Below are 25,816 nucleotides of genomic sequence, written 5' to 3'. Positions count from 1 at the left end.
TTTCCACTAATCAGGAAAGCTTTGTGTAAAAGCTCTTACTCTGAAATCAGAGGATCAAAAGAGGATTGCATGGTGGAATGTTACAATCTGCTTCCATAGCGATTAGTGTCATCGGATAGAAAGCCTCTTGGATAACACAAATTGAAAGAACAAGTCTGCTACGTGTATTCTCAGGTTGTCCTCAAGTGTAAGAATCCCTCAAAACATAACCGACAAACATCAACAGAAGTCAGTGCACAAATTCTCAGTTAAAAATACTTTAAACTCAAAGAACTATCACTGGGGCCTACACTCCTAGAATACTTCTTCAACAGTTACAGAAGATGCCACAAAACATCCTGGTCCCGAATAGCCTTACAGATTAAAATTTAGTTTCTTCAACCTATTTTACAAGAAATTTGTTTTACTTCTGCCCGGTGAGATTGCTAAAAATCCCTCAAACCCCACCCCCACCCCGCAAAACCGTCTGAGGTCACTGAGAAGAGCCTGCCAGAGTTACTGGTACAATTCAGAGCTTATTGCACTTAGACATGAGTAAGGCAAAACAACGAACTAAAAATAAAGGGATAAACTGCCCCCTCCCCAGAAACCAAGCGCCATCCTCTCCCTCCAAGAGCATGCCTCATCTTCCCTCACACTAAAAACAGTTCAGATCCCAGCACACGCTTGCTCAGCATGGCACAGGATCATTTCAGGATCTCCTGCTTGCAGGAATCTGAAGGGCTGAAGGAGTCGGATGTATTACAGAATGCCAAGACTCCTCAAAAGTGGCGATACACCCACGACTGTGTTTGGCATTCAGTATTTCATGTTAGTGCTGCCAAATACAGAAGTGGAAAATAAAGTGATTACTACTAGGAAAAAAAAAAATTAAGAAATCAAACATTGGGCCTTAGGCATAAGCAAAGAAATTGTTTTTGTTTTTTTTCATATGTATTTAATAAAGCAGCATTTCTTTGATACTGTTCTGCTTATTTGATTGTCTAAAGCTGATATCAACATAAGTATTTGAATTCATAAAATAACCAGAGTTTTTTTACATTGTTTAACAGTATCCTTTGTGATTTATAATAACTGACAGATATCCTAAAAAAAACCCTGCAGGTCTTTGTAAGTTGCTTTCTTATAGCTTGAAAGGAGATATTTTAGTCAGTCTTGCAATGGGAAGAATATTATTGCTGAGCAGAACCACCGACCCAGGCACCTGGATGAAACCAGATACCAAGACTTTACTTGTACACCAGCTTTTGCTACATCCCAATTTGTCCAGGGAGAATCACATTATTAATAGTCGAAATAATTTTAGCTTTGTAAGTTATGGGAAGTCTTAGTAAATAAAGAACCAGGAAGTTATGACATATGTCAAGCAACTTTTCATAATGATTTTGTAAGGCTGACACACACAGCTGAAGGACAATATAGCTACATGGGCCAAAGGGACCACGTATGACTAAATTGAAACTCAACAGTTATGTGCTGAAGGCCCTAGCATGGGGATGCTGAATGCAGCTTCTGTGCAGTCTTTAACTGATGTGTGCTGAGACAGAACAGAGTAATGCCGTGCAGAAGCCACGTATATGATTCATCACAGACCAAGAACTGTATCTGGCTACTCCAGTTTACATATTCAGATTACGTGCCATTAAATTTCTTACCCTGGGAGCAAAGGTCAGAGCATAGCATTTTGTGGAATAGTTTTGCACTCTAAAATACTGACAGTTTCCCTCTCCATTTCATTTCAAAGAATGGTGAAGGGCTGGGCAGGAACAAAGGTGGCAGTTTATCCCACTTGGAAAAAAAAAACAAAACAAGAAAAAACCCCCAAACCTAAGTCACCACATCACAAGACTATTTTAGCTAAAAATGTCACTTGGAAATCAAACAGGGCCACATGGAAATTGGTCTGAACACAATGAAAAAAAAAAAAAAAAAGGAGGGAGGAGTCGTAAATACAGCGGTCTCTAAGTCACACGTCTCCAAGGAGCTATCTCCTTCGTATACGTGCTAACATTGGAGTGCTTAGTACCAGACGGTCTATTTGCTCACAATATTAAAGGGCATCTAGAATTAGCTATGGGAGATTTAAAATCGCCTGCCGATTGGATATAGAAAGGCTTGATCCAGAGATGGTCCGTCAGTCAAGAGTGTGGATTCCCCGGGCCTTCCTGACGACTGTCTTGCAAACTAAAATAAAGAGACAACAGGAAGACATTTTAGAACCACTTTGGCAGAGCGGTGTGCCAAAAGAAGGCTCAGACTGAACCTTCAGGAAGGAAATGGGAGACACACTGTCACCAGTGCAGCCAGTGGCAATACACCGCTGCATCATTACGTTTCTGCAATAATCCAGAGCAGAATTTCCAATAGAGCCTAAAAATGACAAGCAGAAATTGCAATTTAAACAATCTAACACATCAGGGGCTACAAGACCACCAGCTCAACTTTTCTACAAACTAGAGTAAACGTGAATGAAGAGGAAACTAAAAAGGTTTAAGTTACATTAAAAAATTAGTCTGTATCTATCAGAAGACACCCCTTCTGCCACTCCTTCACCTTGTGTTCCCCACTTACCACCAAACAACCAGCAGGTAACAGAGGACAAGCAGAGGTAAACAGCCAGCCCTTGGTAGGGCTGTGGTTCTGCCCCACACTGTTCTGGCCAAGGATAACTAGGACAGCATTTTACCACCCTAGAAAAGTCGTGGCTACTAACTTGGACTTCTCTACATAAATGGACAATGTCTTCCTTCTCCTTGCCTTCTTACTTCTCTAATACTTACCGCATTTTTGTAAATGTCTAAGAAAAATTCCCCACCACCAAACCCCAAACTGATTACAGAGTTTAACAGAATAAGGTTCAACATTGTCAGCGCTGTTTACACGTTAGCTATCATCCACATGCTGTCTAGAATACAGCCTAGGGATTTGGCCAACAAAGGCAAATTCACATACGCTCTTCAATATGATAGTCCCTCCCCTGCCAAGTTAGCACACTCATAGTGAAATAGATGAAAAACAAGTCAAAAGCTTTAAAATTGTCATTGCTGTTTCTTCTGCAACATGCAAGTGTTGTTCAGGCCTTGGCCTATTAGTAAATACTGTTAACAAACAATGCGAGACAGACATCCCAAGCATATTTGCAAGGAATTTTCAATTTCAAATACAGAGTTTTGTCAAACTCTCTCGATACCTACAGTGCACAAGGAAGAAGTCATGTTAGTCATCTGCAGCCGTCATTCCTTTCACTGGATCTTTTTCTCTCATCTGAAAGAGGAAACACTATTCAAGTACTGATTCTTACACAATATTGGTACGGAACACGTTAAGCTACCTCCTCTATGCAAGACTCTGATTACATCTGAGCATCCCAAATCAGTGTTTGTGAATATGCACGTGCAGGCACCACTCCTGGTTAAGGTGCAGGTCTGCGAAGGGTCTGGAACCATTAGCCAAAGGGCAGAGTGGACATGAAACTATAATAAAATATCCTGAGGCATGAAGGAAGAGTGCAGTGCAGGACACAAATCACGGAACAATGTACTCATTACTACCAAATTTGTGTTTCTCATAGTAAGAACCCTGTTACATACCCCCACTACCTGCTTATAATACTTACAGCTAGAAATACTTCTATTGAACTGGTTTTTTGAAAACAACAAAGACAAAAATGACCTTTGGGTAAAAGCTAATAGCAGATATTAAAGCAGTAAATGAATCATTGCCACTCATACCCTCAATACCCGTGGCTCAATACATTTATTGACTCAACCACACACAGAAGAAGTCCATAATAATTAGAAGGGGATGCCAGCACAACAGTCATAGCCAATCACTCAAAGCACAAGCAGCATGACCTAAATAGCAGGAGGAAGACAACACACACTATGCTATGACAGTGCAGCAGTCTTTCCTCTCTCTACGGTACTGGATAGAAACAGTTTTTCACACAACCCACACCTGCCCTGCTTTTCCACTGACCTCATCCAGCTGTCTCTTGGTCTCCTCCTCCATCCTACGAATGTCCTCCATAGTCAGATCAACCCACTTATCAAGCCAGCAAAAGAGCTGCCGATGGAAGTTTGTGAAGAGACGCTTTTCTTGCTGCAAAAGGAGGAGGAATAAAACATACAAGTGAGCTTACTCATAGGGCAATTAATACAGATCTAACCAGATCATAACAATTTTCAGAGATGTGTACACTGAACAACCAGCTCCCTCGCCCACCTTTCTATACAGCTACCACAATTGGAAACTGGAGCTAGCTAATTTTTCTTCTTTTTAACAGAATATTTAGAACCTTGAATCCCTGGAGAAATGAGGGGTTTTTTTTCAAGCCTAGACAGCAGTCTGCATTGAAAGAATTAGCGAATGCTTTAGTAATTTCCTTTCATTTGACAGTATTGTTCTGACTGAAGTGCTCCAGGTTGGGTTTACTTAGAGCATGACTGCTGGCCTGAAGGTGCAGAATAAAGGAAAAACACAATAAAAGTATTTTTAAGATAATCCTTGACTTGCTAAAAACTGGAGGTTAGCAAGTGTAAAGGGTTGACATGCATGTATCTTGCTTTTTCCTTTTGCAGTGACCTAAAAAACGCCTAAACTTGTTTTCCACAGCTGAAAACCTTTCAGTGGGGGGTAACTAATATGCACTAGCTACGTCAAGTCAGAGGCAATTTACTTCTATTTTATAGGAGATAAGCTAGACAAAATCATTAGACAGGGGTATACAATGCCTCTTGGAAAGTTCTCATTAGGGAAGGACACTTCAGTTTTACCAATTATGGTTTCACATCTGATAACCTGCTCTCATCAAGAGCAGCTCGACTACTTTGATGCAAACGTGTAGCTAAAGAGACCTTCATAAAGAGAAAAGGATTCAAGACACTGCTTTGTTCAGGGCTTTTGTTACAGGTATTTGAAATCCTACAGCAGCATGGTCATTCCCCCTTAGAGTTTTCTTTGGATTATATCACCAAAGAATTGCTTTTGCAGAAGCAGCACTGTAGTTTATCAATATTAACCACTGAGAAGTCTCCATGATCTGAAGTCACAGGCATTTTATGAACACGGCATTGCTTGGAAAATTGCACGTACTGATTCCCAGGTCTAGCATCCCGCTGCAGTCCACAGGTTGTGAACTCTGCCACAGAAAAAGCTCTTTTCAAGATAGCAATTATTCACGTTCTCAGTTAATGAAGTTTCCCACCATCTGTTTATTTTTTAACATGGGTTTTTCAAGCAGCAGACTAGGAGAGGAAAACATGACTAGAGCTCTGTGTCTTGCCAGAAACATCCTCAGCTGATTAGGATCAGATAACTGAAGCTGTAACTATCTCCCCACAAAAATGTGTCTCGGCCCTGACCAAAATAACTCTAGTATACATGCATGATCTCATCATTCACAAATCAACTACCGAATGACCACAATTCTCAGGCTGATCTATTAAACAACAAAACAGCCAGTTTACCTTCATACATAACAGTGGTTCAACAGCCAATTCACAGAACAACCAGCCAGCCCTGCTCTTGGATTAGCAGCAAATTAAATTCAACTTTAACCAACTGCAGTGTATCAAGCAGAGGCCTTGACTGTATTGCCTGAGGTGACATGACTGGGCTTCAAGTTAATATCTCCAGGCAGGACACACTATTAGAAGCCAAGGTGCTAAAGCAGATGGGAGATGAAACACACCTCATGTCCACATTTCTCTCCATCAGAGAGCTCACCTACCTTCTGTATAAAGTTCTCAACTTTATTTTGCAGACCCCACCACTTGAACTTGACTGTTACCAGTTTGTAAGCACACATGTATGGACAATCTGTCTGCTTCCCCAGCTCCTTCTGCAAAGACATCAAGATATTCACATCAGGATTCAGGTCAAATGTCTCCAGACAAGCAGCTCCTTCAGTCATAACTATGGAGTCTTTTCACAATTCCTCACAATCACTTTGCATCCTTACACCTTGCCTTTCTTCTATTGACAAGTTTTGTCACATCTTTGCTCATCCCTTTCCCAGGGTATTTAAGAGCATGATGAAAATAGACTCTACGTTCCTCCACAGTTGGCCTTCCCTCCCATTTTGAGAGTAGACCACTCCTTCCTCTCTTCTGCTCTCCATTTTTTCTTCCATTAAATTTAGGTTTTTCAGCATCTTCACTGTTATGCCATGGTGTGAGAGATGACTTGTAACTCCCCGAAACAGGTCCTGCGAGAGATTAGGGATGGGGGGGGGGAGCGGGGGCTCTGCGAGCTGAGGAACATCTCCAAGACTCGCGAGTAACAAATCGATGGTCACGGGGCGATCGTGTGGCGTTTGGCGCTGATCAGCTGCCTGGACAGCACAGGAGGGGCTGCAGGGGGGAGCCCTGTGGGGAGCAGGATGGTTCTGCTCTGGGGCAGCTTGTTCTGGTGAATGACCTTTGCTTTGTTATCCGTGAAATGCATATTAAAGTTGACACCCTGCATATGCTGACGAAGATTAACAAGGGCATGCTAATTACATCATCCCGTGAAGCACCTTACCTCTCCCCATCTATGGGATACATAGGTATGTGGGTTGATCCAGGGGATGGATCCAAGGAGAGTGTGTATAAAGTGAGGGGGTATGTGTGAGGAGTTAAAAAAAAAGGAAAAAAAGGTGGGAAGACGACGGATGAATCACTGATGAACTCAGGGAAGAACCCTGATGAACTCGGACAGGACCAACACAGGAACCTGGACTGGTGATCTCTGTTTCTCTGTTCTCTTTCTCTCTCCTTTTTTTTTTTCCCATTTTTCCTTATTCACTTTAGGTAACCGAGGCATACTACATTGCTCACCATAACTTGTTACATACTTAGCCTGTTATCGTGTATCCAGTTAATACATTGTGGGAAGTTAATAAATGTCCATGTCTGGACTTTGAGACTTGTCTCACTGCTGTCCACTCCATTGGGGATTTACAAATCTAAGTCCTTGTCTCCCTCGTCTGAGTGGGGCATGACACGTGGCTACTTACCTTCCTTAAAAGTCTTTTGACAAAGTTCCTGTCTAATACCTTCTGGAAATAGATCATCCAAGTCATCCACATAATTATCAAGCCTTAAAGAAAACTCCGCAAGGTTTGTAAGGTGAATGTTCCTACTTCCTTTTACAGGAGTCATAGCCACTTTTCATATCAACCTCGGCATCTACTAAGTTTGCCAGCTAGAGATCAGATTTGCTCACCCATAGCTCCCCAGATCCCATTCAGGGTCTCTTTTAAAGACTGGTATCATATTTGCACTTCCACAGTCTTCATATTCCAAGGATTTAAGTGAAAGGTTAAACACTGCTGCTGAAAACTCAGCTATTTCATCCTTGAATTCTCTTGGGTGAACCCTTGGGCTGAACACCAGACAGCTCTGGAGATTTCTCAGAACTCATTCTATTTGTACCAAACTCTTCTATTTCCTTTAACTTCAGACCAGATCCCCAGCTGAGTTCTGCATTTCCTTCTACAGAAGTGAATCCAATGTTTTACATATATATCTCTGGCTTCAAGTCCCAGTATCTATACTTCAGTCATGCAAGCTGATATAGCTCCTGAACTCATGAAATACGTACCTTCCAGTTGGGACCCAGAGGTCCACGTCCAGTCTTGACAGATTTAAATTTTGCTGGATCTTCTTCTGCCTTGTAATCCTATTGGACAGACACACAAGATTAAACACAAATTATCCTACTGTTATCCAGCTGCTCACTGTCACAAAGGATTTATTTTTCTGGTGGGCAAAGACTAACCTCTAACTGCCTTCTCAAGAGCTACTGTTTTCAGACTCCAACATTAGGTCACTCTTCAAGAAAACATATTTCCCCGCCCTGTGCTGTGTTCTAGACTTATGTGAAGAAGTGGTAACAAACTGTATGACCTTTGTAAGGATTCCTTTGGGGTAAGACTATGAAGAAGATCTGCAAACCCTCAGGACAGGTTTCCTGTAACCACTCGTTGTTTGGGAGCTAAACACTGCTGCTGCAGAAAATAGCTGTGTTCTCTGGAGCTGCGGTATCGAGTATTTTTCACAGCACTGTATCAGGATGATGCTCGCACATCACACACTAGAAAACAAGTACAGTCAAACTCACAGTACCACCAAAAAGAAAGAGGCATCAGTTTTGCCCCCTATTGTACAGGAAATAATTTGCAACATTCCCCTTGTGCATCTCAGTTTGAGACTGGGGAGTGTACTCTATTCCTACCCCCAATTCAATTAAAATGAAAACAAATTCAAATCATCAGCAGTTTAGTGCCAGGAGTGATAAATTGGTAACATCTTCTTCAGGAGTCTTTTGCTGCAGGTGACTTCTTGCTCTCTGACAGCATTTAATTCAGAGTAGTTGGTATGTGTAGATACAGCTTAGTACCCACCTAACCTATCAGACTCAGGTGTTACTTATGTTATACCAATACATCTTTATTGGAAAGAAAAGCTAAAATAAGTACTAGTTCTGGTTTAATACCCCAAAGCCAAGTTTGAGAACAGGTAAATTAGTCATATTTGAATGGTATCAGAAATACTAGGTGGGAAAACTCAAACATTACATTTTTTTATAGCTGTTTTCCCAGTACAGTACAGGAACATCCCTAAGTTCCTTACAGTAACTGTAGCGGTTCTTAGAACAAAGTATCAGCTACATGATTTCAAATTACACTTGTGAAGCCATGGGTAGTTTAAAAAAAGATCCTGTATAGAAAGGGCAGTGCCATTTCTTCCTATTCAACCATTATAATCAGCTGCAGGTGTTGTAGAACTACACATACACACTGTTACATGTACTGTAAGGCTAAGGAACACATGTTACAGACAGTATTGGCAGAGCTTTTAAAAGAACTCTTCCTTTAGCTTCTAAGGAATGTTTTTCCTCCTCTTTCCATCCTCTCAACTGTCCTGTTACCTGTGGCCATCCCTAATAACACAGTTTGTACATCATCCCTCTTTTAGCACAAGGCCTCCCACACTAGGGAGCTCTTACCCACCTACCATACCTTGGGAAGTACTTGACTCCGATCAGCAATGTCTATATAAATAGCTTCTACATTCTTCCATACATCTGGCTCCAGTTTATGAACCTGCAGTGAAAGTACAAGACTGATGTAACTGATTCAGCTACAGAACACTCCCATTCTAATATCATAAAAAAACATCTGGAGATACAGATACCCAGTGTTTCCCTTCCACGTACAGAGAGGACACTGCAGTAAACACACAATGAGAGATCTTTGAAAGAAGAAAAGATGCTCACACAGAACAAATGTTTGGGGGACAATTTTATTCAGCATATATGAGAGGCCAACAGGAGGAAGTCTCTGCCTTGTTAGTGCAATAAGCATTTCAAATCCAGGAACACGGCAAATAGACAGTTCCACACAGCAATTCTCTAATCTAGCATGGAAAGCAGCATTGTGACATTAAATAAATGAATAAAATATATGACACAAGTACTTACATTCTCTTGTGTTCCAAGATCTGATTTATGCCAGGTTTCAATTTTGATCAGGAAGTCATCCTTCATATACTCATTCTGTCATCAAAATAAAGCTTCTTGTTATTCTTTGGATATATAACTTGTCTTCTTATTAGCTAGATAAGCATTAGGAAAGTCAACTCAGAGTTATAACTTGATTGGGGTTTGACTTGGGGAACTTCAGAATTATCTGTAGACACATCATTGCTTTTAGCAAAATTGTTTGATCACTAAATATATAAGATCAAATAAACCATAAGTTATCCACTGAAAAAACAAAACTTCCATTGTTTTAGTAAGACATTTTGAGTTTACAAGTAACTTTTTCTTTAAAGGACAATACCTGCGACTCTATTTAGAGTTTAGAAGGGGTAACATAAGTTAACTAGGCAGAAATTGTCTTTTCAAATAGATTATTGATCTAGCACTGAGTCCATATTTGGATGCAACTCTTCAAATGAACAATATTAAAGTGATTGAGTCGAGAGCTTTTGACATGGGAAAGGGAAGGGACGAGAAGTACAGTTCTCCCAACTAAGAAAAAAACTTTCCATTTCTCATTATTACTGTGAGTAGAAAAGGACTTCCAAAGGTAACCCTATCCTCCCTCAAGGGAGTAGAAACAAAAGCACAAGTCAGTGAAACACTCAGCATGTAAAAGGGAAATATCAAATTCAGAAGACAGATGACTCAAAGAGACACAATGGTCCAAGCTAACTTTCTTTTAATCAGTTTCTCTAAGCAATGGTACATTCCCATTTGTAAAATTGAGCATTGCTGCAGTGTCCCTAGTTACACTGTTTGGACATGCCACAGTTGGCAAGGGGGTTTAATCTACATGATCTTAAAATGACAAAAGCTGAAGTGCCTTTAGTTCAAGCTAAAGAGCTTCTTCTACCCAGAACACTTCATTTCAGACATTACACGTGCTTCCATAGATCATGAGTAAAAGCAATACTTACTGTAATAACTGGTCCAAGAAATCAACGCATGAAAAGAAAGAGATACAGTACTTTAGTGAAAAAAGAATGTACCACAACCATTGCCCCTCCCTCCCACTATCAGCAAAACAGGGACAGCTTCAGCTTTCCAGGGGGCTGTTGACACTACTGAGGAAAACACCCTAGAAGTCAATAAAAGCTAACTTCACCCCCTTCTCCTCTGGAAATTCCCAGACTTGGAGAAACCCAGAGGAGCAGCAATTAATTATGTACTGTCACTTCTGCTCTCTGGACTCCAGCCAGCTGGATGAGAAGATGGAATAAGTATGTTCAGCTGACGGCATTTTACCAATCCTTTCTCAGCTTGCAGATAAGAAACCTCTCCATAGTTCTGAAGCAAACACATGCTGGATTTCAGGCCAGTGCAGACCTCATCACTCCTGCACGCAGTAACCAGACCCTCTGCATCTCTACTGCTCATGGTAACTAAACTCCCTGGATAGTAAGGCTCAATTATTCAACACAGAAAAGCGATTAAAGATCCTGTAACAGTCAGCATCTGCTCCACCTGAGCCAGAGTACGTTAGCAATTCTACTCAAGAATAAGGATGTCTGAAGCTAGAGTTGAACTTTGTTGGTTTGTTCTGAAGTTTAACATGAGGACTTCACTAAGAAGCAATTTTATTTTAGAGGTACTATTACAATTTGCGAGTTTCCCAACATTCTACAGACAGTACTGTCCCTTATCACCCATCAGGCACATCCAGCTACCTTAATTGCCTACTGCTGGGCCTTGGGACTGTGCTAAACCCCTAACAATCTGAAAAACAGCAATTTACAGAAGGCTAATTATTTAGACCAACATGTTGGGGTGGAGGGAGAGAACAAGCAAGCGGAGCTGAGGCTAATTTTTAAAAGGGCGAACATCTCAAAGAACATTTCATTATTTCTGCAAGGTTTTTTTTTTTTTTCCTGCTAGTCCAAACAAAATACTGAATAAACCAGCAGTAATTATAAACCAGAGTCTTCCCACCTCCCCATGACTATGCACCATGACTATGCAGCTGCCTTAAAACAGGTTTCTTCACCTCCCTAATTTCTTCTCTGTGGGGAAGATTCCTCATTTGTAAAGTAAACAAATTAATCTCTTCAGAAATGTCCATTAAAACTTAGATGCTCAGCTTGCTACAAATTAGGGCCTGCACTTGAGGTGTTACAGCAGCAACTCCTACACATTTCAGCTGCAGTTATAACTTCTCAATTTCTTGACATTTGGCCACAGGCCATGCTGACACTCAGAGGAGTGGAACACACATCAAACTGCTGTTCTAAAAACATTTAAGCAACATTCGTATTGAAGTCAGACTGCAGAAAAGAACCAAGAACACTGTTCTCCTTGGCACCAGCCCACAGTTAAAACTATTAAGCAATCCTCACTTCGTTTTTACTGTAGAAGTGGTAAATACATGCAACGACAATCTCATTTACAGTTCACATTCTCAAAGGCGCAAAGTAAGGCTTCCATTTGAAGTACATAAAACCAACATATTACAGCACAAATAAATGTGCAGAATCGCAGGAAGTTATAAGCTAGGCATTTAAATTCCCTCAGTCTGGAGTATTACTTTGATAACAGTATATAATATGCATATTAAAGTAATAATTGAGCTTTTCAGAGGAGATACAGGGAAATGTAAGAAGGATGATCTCGTCTAATTAAAGAAAATACCAGGAGGCACAATTAAAAGTAAAGCTTTATTCAAATTTAAAAGGCTCTGTGCAATACCTGCTGTGCAAGTAAGCATTGCTCTGGAGCAGCACACTAGTATCACCTTGGTACAGGAGGGCACAGGCAGAAGTACCACTAACTCCTACACAGTCAAACCAGGTTTAGTTCTTACGCTGTCCCTGGCTCTTGAATTTCAAACTCTGGTGAGAGGGCTGAAAGCTGTAAGCCAGCATGGCATTCTGTGTTACGCAAAGATTTACATGAGGCCATCCAAGTCTTCTCACGCACGACCAAAATACCTGACTGCGTCCCAAAGTAAAATGATAATGCACGAGGCAGCCTACACCACAGATATGGGTTCTTGCCTCCTGCCCAATACTAGCAAGTGAAGGTTTCAGCAACTTTTCTGAGCTTTTCTTGATTCACGTCAGGCTGGCAGATTCTCTAAACAGATTTGTCAGCCTCCGCATAAAAACTGCCTTCTGCTCCAACCCCCACAACAAAGCACTTTCTATCTCATATTATATTGATGTTTATTACAGTTGAGGATTTTTTTTTTTCTGTTATGTTATCATTTCTAGCATACCAAAATCTGAAATTTCTTCGACTGTGTTGGAGAGTCTTGTATTTGATTTTAGTATCACATTTTTGCCACTTAAGTAGAGTTCTAGCAGTGTGTAATTGAACGATAAGAGCGACAAAACAAGCTAACTCCATACCTTTGTCTCAGAGATTGGTGGAGAAGAAAAAGAGGAGGAGGAGGATATAGCTAGGCATTATGTCTAACAAAGTCTACTGGAGTCAACTTAGATCTGTTTCCACAATTTAAAGAATTAATGAAAGAACTTTTTGTGTTTAAACTAGTTCAGTGTACTTAACATGGAAATAAACTAGATGTTTATTTGCTAATTTAAGTAATATACAGCAAGAAAACTGCGTAAAAATGAGAAACATAGGTTGTAAATAACTATTTCAGCATCTTGTATTATATGACGTATTAGAAACTTACTCTGCATGATGATGACACTATCTGAATTTTGTATTTAAACTATCCATTCCACTAGACCACTGCATGCAATTTCACATACTGACTTAACATTATCCTCCCCCACTGCAAAGCTTTTTCCTTCTTTTAAAACACGTAATTTTAAATTCTCTTAAGGAAATAGTTGAAAAATATTTTTTTCTATATTGAGTTGTAAGAACAGCTGGAATTTTTAAGTTTACAGTTCCCATAGCAACTGTACCACTACCAAATACCAGGAAATAGATCCTCCAAGGATACAAACAGCATAAAACACAGCCAAAAATATTACCTAAGTTTGGAGGCAAAGCCAAATTTACAGCTCCTACAGCAACAAAGACCACAAAACCAGTAGTAGTTAAATACTGTGGCTGATAACTTTAGTGAGTAAATAAAATCCTATACAGTCCTGTAGAAAATTTGTTTGACCTTATTCCACCACTTCGCACAGCTTCCAGAGTTCACCCCAACCAAAATCTTCCCTGTTCCCTTCCTGCATCTTCCACTGCTTTTCCCACCACACTCTGCTGCACTTGAGCACATAAAATCATCCCTCATACGTTCATTTCACTGGTGTTACACAACTGTTCCTTTATAGGACTAATGTCCATTTCTTGGTCTTTTTTTCCCCACTGTCATTCATGAGCAGCACATCAGACAAGGGCATTTCTTGTAACTCCACAGCACTATATTTTGCTTCTCCTGACCACAGAAAGGGCTTAGAGAACAAAAATCTAAGATTTAAAGAGCTGAAAGAGCTTCCTTACTGGTTGTCTCCTTCCTTATCCCCTCCTAACCCCTCCCCAGGAAACCAAAAAGCCAGCAATCCACAGTCCTTCCCCACGCACTCACCAGTTCTGCAGTAGGGATAGGCATTCCAGGCTTTTTCATGTATATTGAGAGCTCCTTCAGGGGCCAGCATTCTCACAAATGTTGGCACTTTGCTGCAGAATTTGGAAATAGGAAGAAAGGCACTGATCAGAACTGTGGGTAACGAGAGCTATGGCCCAGACTCTGAGACAGGCAGAACATCACCTGAAATGCAGACGCTAGACACTCACACATGCGTGCAGCGGTGGAATTGGTGGGGTTGTCCCCACCCTCAGTACAATGATTTCCAGAGACTGCTGAATTGGACAGGTTAAATATAAAACCTTCTTGACATAATGAAAGGAAAGAAAAAAAAGAAGGGGAGAGGAGGCTGAAAACAGGTTGAAACCCAGGAGGCATTTTGCTCTTTAGCCAAATTCAAGTATGAAAACACTGGGTAACAGGATCATATTTTCTTTGAGAAGCTGAGAGCCAGATTTTCTTGGGGGTGGATAGGTGTACCAGTGATGCTCACTTCCAGCAGTACCACATCCCAGCTGCCATTACGCTCCTGTCTTCCCTCCCTGCCTTTACATAATCTGATTTACACAGTTCCTGCAACCCTACTGCACCTTCCACCAGTTTCTCTTGCCCAAAGAACCTTGCCCAACTCTAGAAATAAAATGTTTCACATACCTCTGTAAATGGTAGATCTTGTGTGTGTACTGCCCACGCTCTCCATCTCTCTCGTAGGGTTCGTTCACCAGGACCTCCACTCCTTCACCTCCACCAGTTTCATTTTTACTGGCTTCTGCCACAGAATACAGCTGTCCCACTTGATACTAAAGAAGTTAAAGACACATTATTGTGATAGCTATAATTTAGCAGAAGTAATAACTTTACTAGAAGCAGCCAAGGATAAATGTATTATCTGGGGAGAAGGCAGAGAAAAGGACATCCACTTGTGTGTCCAGATAAGCAGCTCATTTAATTTCATTTTGATATAAAGCTTGAGTGGTAGTTAGGAGGAAACTGCTGCCAATAGGATGGTTACCTTTAACCCTTAGATCTCAAGCTCCAAACCAACATAAATTCAGGAGAAAGTAAAACAGATTAAAGGAGCATCAGGGCAACATTTAAAAAAATCTGCAGATGACCTTTGGCATACTGTAGCAAAATCCACTGGTTTTCAGGTTTGGCACATGGGTGTTGCAGTTGTTCAGGTCAAATGGATAACAGCATGCTGACAGTCCTAAATTAATAGGCATATAGTACTTTATCCAAAAGAGTCACAAAGAACTTCACATGAAGTTATTTGACAAAATGGGGGGTAGGAGGGAAGGGAGGGAAGAACTGCAGAAGGGAGACAGAAGATAAAGGGTACTCGCACCACCTAATTTAAGTGCTCTGAGAAACACACTTGTTAGATGCACACAGCTTAGGAGCCCATTAGAGCCAAAGGTGAGCATCCCCCAAGTCAGATCAAAACAACCAAATAAGCAGCTTGAAGTAAAGAGGGTATTTGCACCAGTCGGCTTTCCAGTGAAATGCTGCTACCTCTTAAGGCTGAATATACTGAAACTACCATTCTGGGCCTTTACAACATGGCCTACTAACATACTAACATGCTTAAATCTCTCTTGCCAAAACTGACACTATGATCAGATCATGTCATTCTCTTCAGTGAACACCCATTTCCCTTCTGAACCTACTTCAAACTCTGTTCTGTCAGGCTCTCTACAACCAATCTTTTTCCTTCCTTCTCAACTGTCTTTATCCAACCTCAAATGATGTTTTACTTCCACGTAACTAAATCCATTCTGAAAACTTTATCTAATGAAATAACTGAACCCACTAACATCCAGGATGACTGGTTGATCCATGCTGTCACTGCTCCCCCTACCATTTTTCCTATCTTTGGTTTGGGTTGGGTTTTTTTCTGTATCACACTTCCTCTTAGCCACGAGCATTAAACCATTAACAGGGAGAGCACAGAATTTCAACACACAGTAAGATTCTTAGGATCATTTTTTTAGTCTCTTACAGACACTCACTTGGCAGCGTTATTTCCCAGGAATCCCTCAAACTACTTGATACTATACAATCTCTTTGATAAGAAGCACGGCCAAATGTTTCACAGGGAAGAGCAGAGGAAAAAAATCAAGGATTGAGCAAAAGAGAACATTCTTGTCTGCAGAAGATGTAAAGACTAATACACTCTTTCCTCTGGTAGCTAAAAAAGGGGATGCAGAGCTCAAAAGAAACATGATCAAATGAAGAAAATTCAGGCAGGTCTCTTTGAGGTGAAGTTAGATGAGCAGTAAGGTTTGAGGATGAAGAAGCTAAGGCACAAAGTTCAAAAGGAAGTGTTCAAATTTAACCGAGTTAAGTTTTCAGAACTGCAAGTGAGCCAAACAGCAACTGTTGCCAAAAGCAGTAGAGAGAGGCAGTCTGAAAGGGTAATACACAGAGTCTTAGGCATCAGAAGTGAAATGATTAAACAAACAAACAAAAAAAACCAAACCAAAAAACTCCAAAATGTAACTACAAAGCAATGGAACACTGATTAGGTCTTCTTCCTTTTCCCCAACACAGGGCTGTGCATCAGAATCGGGAATAGCACTTACCACTTACACTGAAGCCCAGGCTGGAGAAGTGGAATACTGCTCTGAGCTGACAACCCCAAAATACTTTGCTGGGCTAGTACATCCTCACCAATGAAGGAAGATTTCTACAGTGGTTAAATTTCAGTTCCCAGTACTCAAGCTCTACGGTGTTTTGTACCATCTCGTGCTAACAAAGACCAAGAAAACATTTGTTCCTACTGGAAGAGTAGTAGATGATAAAACAAAGCAGTAAGGATAGACATCCTGGTCTCAGTTAACCTGGGGCAGGGCAAAAAGCATAGCAAAGGATTTAAACAAGTGTTCTAAACAGTCTCAAATACAACACATCAGCATATAAAGTAAGTCTGAGTACCTGTTAGACTGTCCCTGAAAATATAACAAAACAAACAGCCATCCAGTAAGAGTAATCTATAAGAAAAGCAATCTACAGACTGCTTTTGAGCTAAGAGCAAAAGCTCTGCTGTATCTCTTCAGAAGGTGCTGGCCCAGGTTACACAAACAGCCCTCACTTGGCTGGACAGTTCCTGCCCCATCACCAACAGATTGGGTTTCAGTCTGGATTTTGGGCTGCAATACAACTCTCTGGCTTCTGACATTTCATACACTACACTGCTTTCCTCATGACTCCCCGCAGATGACCCATACAAAACAGAATACTCGCCTCCCTCCAGAAGAGCAAAACATGAGAGTTGTGAAATCTCAGGAGCAAGTTGATTTAGTAAAGAGGTACACTCATAGAGAAGAGAACTTATCATGAGTTTGGCAACTAGAGCATTAGAGGGGAGGACTGAATAGCTTTGACCACTTTGCAGCAAGTCTCAGGACATGTCTCCACACACTAATTCCTCTTACTAACAGTCTCTCATTCATTCCTTCTCTGTTTTAAACACATAGGTCAAAGTTCAGACACTAAGAGGATAAGCCCTTTGGTTTGCCATCTTCACCATTTAATCTTCCCTGTTATTTCTGATCCTTTAATCACATTGATAAAAGAGGAAAAGGCCCAAATAAAACTGTCCCAATGAACAAATCCCACAGCATCTGCCTGCAAAAGTTAACAAAACAACAGATTCTGGCTCCTCGAAGCCCAGAGTGTCAGACAGACCTATCCTGGCAGACCTGAGAGCTCCAAAAAACCCTCCCTCTCTTCTGCAAGAAGTCACCCCTCTTGATCTGTGTCACAACACCTCTTATGCAGCTGACAACAGATCTTCATTACACCAAATTTCTTTCAGAAGGCCTCATCTCAGTGTAGCCATCTTCAAGAACAGTTATTTTCCTGAAAGCAGCTTTGAACACAATTAATGAGTCCTTTGTGTTTGGCAAGCTCCTTCCCATGTGAGAGGAACAAAGAGGCAGCACAGAATGTGTACACACAGCTCTAATCCATACCAGCATTTCAAAGTGGCAGCTGGCAAGACACCCACACAGCCGCTCAAGTCCACGCTCTCAAAGCTGGCACCATGCAATGTGATATTGGTCACAGTACAAGCGTAAAGGTTAGCACCTAAGATATAACAAGGTTTTTTAATTTTTGCTCCCTGCAGCGTGACAGTATAAAACAACACAGCAGTGCAGCTTGCAGCCTGCACTTAAGCAGGACCACATCTTGGCAGAGTTTCCTAGTAGAAGATGGTCTGCTACAGTCTAACTCCTACATCCCAGCCTTCAAGTTTTAGTCATCACCAGGGCTTCTCTTCCACTGTTTTGTTCCCACCTTAGCAGTCACTTGGCTAATTATTCAGCAATGATCCCTTTATTCATTAAGCCACATCTTCCCAATGCCTCCCCCAAGAACTAGTTTTCTCTTGAGTTCTTTACCATTGGTTAAACTCCATTTGCTAGGAGTGAGGGGACTGAACACAGAATCCTTGGCATATCACAGAACGACACAGAAGACTCCCTCAGCCCTATTACAATGCCCCAGAGTCATAATTAATTTCATTCCCTATCTTACACATTGGCATCAGACTTCCGGCAACAATTTGCATGCAAAAGGCATGAACTCTTAAAATCTTTTGAGCAGAAATAGCCCACATTAAAGTGAAATCAGAAATTCTCCTGCTAGCCAAAGATGCTTAATGAACAGCTACACAAGTCAAGAGCCACAACATGTCTCCAGAGCCCTATTTCAGAGTTTTGTGCACAAGGAAATCCTTGAAAGCAATGAAGTTTTAACAGCTGCTTTGCAAGACAGACAGCAGTGTAGTCACCAAGTGATGCACAGATGTGTCAGCATCTTTCCACACAGGAAGGGGGATGAAGCAACACACAAACCCAAAGTCATCCTTTGAGTCAAGATGGGAAATGACCTTTCTTCTTAAGCATACCTTTAAAACTACCATATCACTTAAGTAGATATGCAAAGCTAAGAAAACTTCAGAATTCTTTCTGCTTAGGGAACTGGTTCCTGAAATCTGGCCTATCACATGAGAACCACCAGACCTTGAAAAAGGGGCATCACTCAGGGGGCATGGTGGCAATATGCAAGTTCGGGAAGAAATTTAAGTTTGGTTGAGTTGGCGGTCTAGCCACAATCCAAGCATATTAAGGTGTTTGTTCTCTCTAGTATTTTTATTCCTTCTCTTCCAATGATGTTTATTTGTTCTTCACTTTATAGACTTTTCAGGAGGTTACTCAGCTCTCTGGAAGTCCTCTGATTCAGGAGAGGAATACATGTTCTGGAACAGATGACCCCAAGGCATCCTCAGACAAGGAGGTTGCTAGAGACTGACAGATCTACATAGTGCCTAAAACCTCAATTTTCCACACAGGCAGCCTACACACAAGGCTTAAACATGCCTGGCACTGAACAGCCAGCCAGGGAGGAAAAAGAGCATAGCGAGGGAATCGTTTTAATTGGATGAAGGTTAATCCTAGTATCAGAGAACTCAGAAAAACCCTGTGCTGAGTTCCATCCAGTCTAACCCCCTCAAAGAAACAATCTGTATATCGATGGTTTGACTTTCTCTTCACACAGCTTGATACCTACCAGGCATGCCATTATGAGGCAGGGCTCCTGTTATTCAGGCTAAAGTCTTCTGTTTATTGAGCTCTGGAGTACCTTACCATCTACCCATACCTCTCTAACTTGCGAGTTTGCATCTTTTGCCTACTTGATAAAGCTTATCATGTTAGTCCTTTCTTTGTCAAGGAGTTCTCCACACAAGTAGCACTCAGGCACGATAAAAGATCCAGACATAGCTACTCTAATACTTCAGTTGGACTTCTGCTGAAACTGCTTGAAATAGATTAATGCAGAAAGCACAGAAGCTACAGGTAAGGAGTAAGCAACAGACGGACTTTTGGCATTAACAGTCTCATTCTTGTACCAACTTACAACACAGACCTAAAACCACTCTGATCAGAGGTGTGGGCTTTCCATCAGCATATGATGCCTGTCACAGCAGACCGATCCACAGGAACAAGGAACTCAGCTTAGGCATTGCTTTCCTTTTACTAGCCAGCCTCCTGGCTGCAGGAATACACTACATCAAGTTCTAAACTGTGTTTTATCAAAAGAGTAGAGACTTATAAAGGGGATATGCTTAGAACAGTGCCACCATGATCCAGCTTGCCACTGTCTCTGTCACAGTAGCTGCTATATTCAGGGGAAAGAAAAATGAACAAGAGTGATGTTATCACAGCTCTCCCTAAGAGTCAGAACAAGCTCTCGATCAGAACTCACAAACTTAAGGCTTACAGCCAAGGATCACAAGAAAAAAAAATACATCCGGAAGAAGGAATCGACTGCAGAAGTGCTATAGACTCAGTGACTCAGTCATTTCAATTTCTCACCTACCTTGCTAGTATGAACGTTAAAAAATTGAAAACATTTATATGTTCAGATTCTCTGCAAGAGTGGTGTTCAAAGCAGAAGGGAGGAAGGAAAGACAAGCTGCAACTCTCAGAGAAAACAGCAGGGCATCAGCCACAGACTCCGCACAGCTATTCCACAGCCAGTTTGGTGATCACAATCACCATGTCCATTATAAACTACATTTCTTCTCTCAATTAGAGCTTTATCTAAACTAAAAATAAAGCTTTCTTTCTGTAAGAGCTAGAGAAGACAGGTCTTGAAGAGTTCTTAGAAAGATGCACGCAATCTTTTATTTTGCCATACCAGCCTCACAAATCAGAAGAAATAGTTTGTCTAAGAGTTTAAAACAAGAGTTCCAGCAAAACAGTTTAAAGGGCAATTTAAATTTGTACTAAAGCTTCCTCTTCACGTTAAAAAAATAGAAAAAAGAACAATAGCATTAATCAAAAGGAAACTGCACTTTATAACAGCCTGACAAGTTAAGATTTGTAATCAACACATCTGAAAGTACTTTATAGCAGAGATAATCAGTACCCTCAGGCTTAAAGAAACTCAATCGGTCAGAATGATGGTGAATAAGTAACAGGTCACAGAGGTCCTGAAGACAGCTTCATCCTCTTGCATTTTCCAGTTTTTGTTCATACAAACTTCTTTGATCAAGTTTATTTACAGTCCTAAAGAAAAGAAGCAAGAAAAAGACTTACCTCCTCCACAGACACAGGCAGGATAACGCGGCTGAAAGGGAATACAGAAACAGAAAGTTAACAAACATCCCTGCAGCTGCAAAACTTACGTGACACATTCCTCACAACAATGGCTACACAGCTCTCCTCTCCCCCCAATATTCCAGCATCCACCTAGTGCGAACATCCTGAGCACTTATCTTTAGTCCCAGGACTATTTATATAATAGCCTCAAAGAGAATCAATACATGATAGAGCATAATTACAGTCCTATATTAAAACCATATAATTCTCACAGACCCTTACTGGTAACGCCTTACCAGCCTACACATCTACACAGCATCAGAACAGTTGCGCGTTCCTCCTCACTACAGCCTTTCAATAGTCACATCTTACTTCTCATCAAGTTGTTGTAGAGCGTTGCTATGTGCTTCAACAACTTTGCAGAGATCTGCGATAGTCACAAGCCCTTACACGAGTTGCTTATATGTTCTATCCAGCAGGAAAGAACACTAAATAGAGAACTATATGGAAGGCTGCCTCAGAGCTGACTGCAAAGCAAGGTGTTGCCATTTCTATTCATGAGTCACTTTTTTTTTTTTCCCCATTGCGGTTTCCTGAATGCCTCTTAGAATCAACTGACTGGACTACGAAGCAAAAACTGCCAGAAGTCACGCTGAGATTTTTTTTGAAAAAGACAAGAATAAAGCTAAATTTTAAGCTGATAAAAAGGCGCGCATGTTAGGGCCTTTAAAAATATTATATCTATCTCCAAAGCTAGATTTGTATTTGACCTCTGCTTTCAGTAAGCATGATGTTGAAACAAGGAACCAAAGTAAGATACAGATACGAAATGGATGCAGCTACGGTGGAAGAATTCCCAGTTCTTTGAGAATTAGTGTCAAAGGAATGAGGATATAATGGGATCAGGAAAAAGTAATGTATATTCATAAACTGATTTCTAAAAAGCAATACCGGTGAAAATAATTTTTTTTTTCTACCCTGGAGGAACATTACCAGCAAAATACCACAAGTAGTAAGAGGGGCAAAAGTTTAGAGATTATGCAAGATTACTTATGACAGAAATGCTTTATGCTGGCTGCAAAGTACTGCAGAAAGAGAACTGCAAGATGAAACTCACTGTCAATAAGAAGAATAATGTGCTATAGGCACTTGTTCTCCCTAAACACATGGGGTTAATGAGCCCCACATCAGCTATCGCCAACAAGTATCTTGGTGTCCTTATGGCAAAGCACCTGGAAACAGCTCAGTGGCAGTTCAAAAGTAAATACAACATCAGAAACTGGAACATAATACATACACCCAAGAAAAGACAGTTACGTCTATAATCTCTCATGCTTCAACATCTTGAATATAATGCATATAATTCTGGTCACCTCATCTCAAAGAGGATACAGAACAAGTGAAGGAAGGCAAAAAAGATGATCGGAGATGGGAAAAAGCTTCTGTGGGTGAAGAAAGTAGACAGACTAGGCTTTTCAGCTTGGAAGAAAGAACACCTAAAGGGTTAAGATATGGTAGAGCATTACAGACATGAATGGTTAGAAAAAGTGAATGGAGAAGGAACAATGACTATATGTCTTAGAACAGAACAACTCAGGAAATAATAAAAATCACTAGGCAACAAATTTAAGACCAATTGAGTGTACTTCTTTACATCATGCATACTTAAATTATGGGATTCCTTGCCAAACTCAAGAGTTATAAGCAATTTTTAAATGGGATTTGATCAATTCATGGAAGTCCATATGCCACTTACTGGTAGGATATACTGAACAACAGTCATTCTGCTCACTATATATTGCATCCTAAAAATATCTGCTAGAAGGCAAGATGGAAGAGGACCTTTGGTCCAGCTGAATATGGTATTTCTTATATAAGGGAGAGAAAAAAAAAAAAGAAAATAATTTCCACAGGTAGACCAAGCCATCAAGCATGACATTAGGTTAATTAACTGGATAAAACTCAGTAAGAATGAAAAGAGGGATAGGATGATAAGTAAAGGCAAAAGACCAAGAAACAGGGAAGAAACAATGGCTTTGGAATAGAGTTTAAATATTTTTCTTTAAAAAACCTGGTGTAAAAAGGTTGATGTAAGCTAATGAAATTCCATTTAGAAAACTGGAGGACATTAAATCTGAATATTATCTTAAGAGTTCACTGTTCATGAATGGAGAAACAGAAACACAAAGTTAAATAGTTTACAATTCACTTAGCCTAGCAAACCAAGAATGAGGGGGATGACTAAGACTTATAGGTAGTCAAGTGGTAAAGGAAGAGGGAAGACGACTCAGGAGGACCCAGAGAAAAAGCTTCACAGGAGCAGCAACAGAAACAAAGACTCCTAACTTTGGGACAGAACTTGATCAACTTATGAGAAGTTATATGATGCCGTTGCCTGCCATATCAAAGGCCTGAAACGATGAAGAACATTTAAGATCCCTCCTAGATTAAAATTTGACTCAAATGACAGCAAAGGGAAGTACAGCCGCAGAGAAGTTCAGTGTCATTATCGTCACTTCACAGGAAAGGGAAGTAAGTCTCTACACTCTGATTCTCCTCAAGGTCTTCCGATGCACTTTAAATCAAAATAAGGAGAGCAAGCAAGACCTGAGCCAGCATTTACAAACCCTGAATCCAAAAAAACCCCAATCAAACAAATGAACAAAACCCATGCAGCTTATCTGTAGGATGGATAGGTAGAAATGAAAGCTAAGTCTGAAAGACTAATAGGATGTCATATAAAAACATTAAAACTATTGCTGCATAACCATCAGTACAAGCAGCTGTACAGAAAAGATTGTCTGTCTGACAGTAAAAGATGTGACATCAGGTTGTTGTTATATTGTCCTATTTCTATAACATCTCCTAAAATACCTATGGAGCATATAGTAATACCCATTTGATTTAGTAGGGATGATGTGACATGAGGTCACAGAGATGAAAGAATAATCTGCTCAGATGACATGCAGTTACAGCTCACTTATATTTTACCACCTACACTAGGTAGGCAGTAAGGTATCCGTATGCATTGTTGGGGCAATCAGAATTAATCAAACAATAACAGCAAAGTATTTCAAATATCCAGGTCACACCAAAACAAGAAGTTTCTCTATGCCTTAAACAACGGCTTCCTGGAACATGAGATTTAGTCAAAAAACATCTCAAACAGCATGTAAAACGGGCAACTTTCAAATACAACATCAAGGAACATTTAGATCAGAACTAGTAGAGTGACACAACTCAAGAGTGTGCAACTGTTAGAGCTAGCTGGGAATCCCAAGAAGTCAAAAGAAAATGCTAATTTCTAAAGTACAGTAGCAACCTTGACTGTCCTTAGAGCCACATATGTCTTAACAAAGAAGGGAAGAAAAGAAACAGGACAATACAGCTAATGACAAGACTTAAAAAGCTTAGTGACCCTTCTGAAAATAGAAATGGAAGCCTCTAAAAAGAAACAAATTTCATAATTCTGGTCTTTTAACCTTTAGTCTTAATATCTACACTTCACATTTTGTTTCTGAAACAGCCTGTGTGAAAGACTAGTAGATATGTTGGTGAGGTAAATGACAATATCAAGTGAAATGACTTTTGGAAGCAATGCTCATCAAAATGAACTTTTCATACTCTCAGAAATCTGAAAATTCAAGGTACATATATTCCTACCTTTACGAGATGCCCAGTGGGTAGCATAGCTCACTGGCAAGTGAGCTCTACTGCAGTACAGGGGATGAGATTGTAAGCAGAAGCATGAAAAAGATATATAAATGCCAATAAAAATAAACCAGGCTGGTGCTGTAAGAGGAAAAGTACATTAACCACCTAAATTCATAGGAAAATTATCAACAAAACAGATGTTCTAGAAGAAACAGTTAATTATCTTTTCATGCACCTGAAAGTAAGTCCAGGTTTCTGTCTGCTACCCAGTTTAACACTACAGAAGGTAACAGTGTCTCTATGTGACAAAGACCAGCTCTGCACCCCTACACTGTTGGATAAAAATAGCAAGAGTTTAAGGATCGGTGAAAAAAAAAAAAAAAGTTAATCAAGTTTAAAGACAACTACATGGATCAGTACAACCCTCAACACAGTCTGAATCTCTCAATCCACACCATCATCCATGATCTGGCAAAGTAATTGCTATAAAGAGGACACCATCATGCAGGTAAACGTGTCTAATAGAAGACCTGAAAACCCACTTTAGCACTGGGATCACAACAATCTTCTATAAGGGGGGGAAAGCCTTTTCCATCAGTCAAATGAAGTTTTTTCCATCAATCAAATGAAGTTTAAAAGAATAGAATGCACTTAAGTTTACCTTAAGAATTCAGCAAAGAAATACGTGCAGCAGTATGAAGAGCTCGCAGACACCTGAGCCAAAGTGCAACCGAGCCGACCACGGTAGCAAGCACAAAGCAGCTGAACGCAAGACTCGGAAAAGCGATGTGACTAATAGTTCCACACACTCGCGACAGATCGCCCAGCCCGTTTTCCACCCCTTCTTCCCCATCACGGGGCACAACCACCGCGGCTGCCTCGGGGATGCCGAGGAACTCCGAGGTGAGGTTTCCACATCAAAAAAAAAAAAAATATTTTGGAGCTTATTTCCGGCACGTTCACTCTTGTTGGGAGTCTCTAGTTAGCAATGACCGAGCTGAAGGAGAGGGGGGGGGGG

General features: G+C 40.6%; 1 protein-coding gene and 1 long non-coding RNA gene across 3 annotated transcripts in view; one reads left to right on the top strand and one right to left on the bottom strand.

Annotated features, from left to right (window-relative positions):
- The window catches only part of LOC113487018, a 22,105-nt gene extending 13,119 nt beyond the window's left edge, over nt 1-8,986 (top strand). Inside the window, exon 3 of the long non-coding RNA XR_003399704.1 lies at nt 8,865-8,986. This is a non-coding gene — a long non-coding RNA (uncharacterized LOC113487018). The remainder of the gene's footprint in view (nt 1-8,864) is intronic.
- The window catches only part of PITPNA (phosphatidylinositol transfer protein alpha), a 25,425-nt gene extending 4,179 nt beyond the window's left edge, over nt 1-21,246 (bottom strand). The window contains exons 1-11 of one of the 2 annotated variants that reach the window (XR_003399703.1): nt 21,142-21,246; nt 14,687-14,832; nt 14,033-14,124; nt 10,449-10,456; nt 9,469-9,543; nt 9,008-9,091; nt 7,588-7,665; nt 5,732-5,842; nt 3,979-4,101; nt 3,195-3,264; nt 1,001-2,184 (exon numbers count right to left, since the gene is read on the bottom strand). Coding sequence is in view for 1 of the 2 variants with exons in the window: in XM_026861376.1 (XP_026717177.1) it covers nt 3,217-3,264; nt 3,979-4,101; nt 5,732-5,842; nt 7,588-7,665; nt 9,008-9,091; nt 9,469-9,543; nt 10,449-10,456; nt 14,033-14,102 (597 nt within the window). In the remaining variant the exon portion in view is untranslated. Of the gene's footprint in view, nt 1-927; nt 2,185-3,194; nt 3,265-3,978; nt 4,102-5,731; nt 5,843-7,587; nt 7,666-9,007; nt 9,092-9,468; nt 9,544-10,448; nt 10,457-14,032; nt 14,125-14,686; nt 14,833-21,141 lie in introns of those variants that run through there. The other variant, XM_026861376.1, reaches the window with a different exon arrangement.
- Nucleotides 21,247-25,816: the final 4,570 nt, after the last annotated feature.

The sequence above is a fragment of the Athene cunicularia genome (genome assembly GCF_003259725.1).
Source record: "Athene cunicularia isolate RWA chromosome 19 unlocalized genomic scaffold, athCun1 chr19_part1, whole genome shotgun sequence".
In the NCBI taxonomy this organism is placed as follows: Eukaryota; Metazoa; Chordata; class Aves; order Strigiformes; family Strigidae; genus Athene; species Athene cunicularia.
This window is presented reverse-complemented; position numbering and strand designations above follow the sequence as displayed.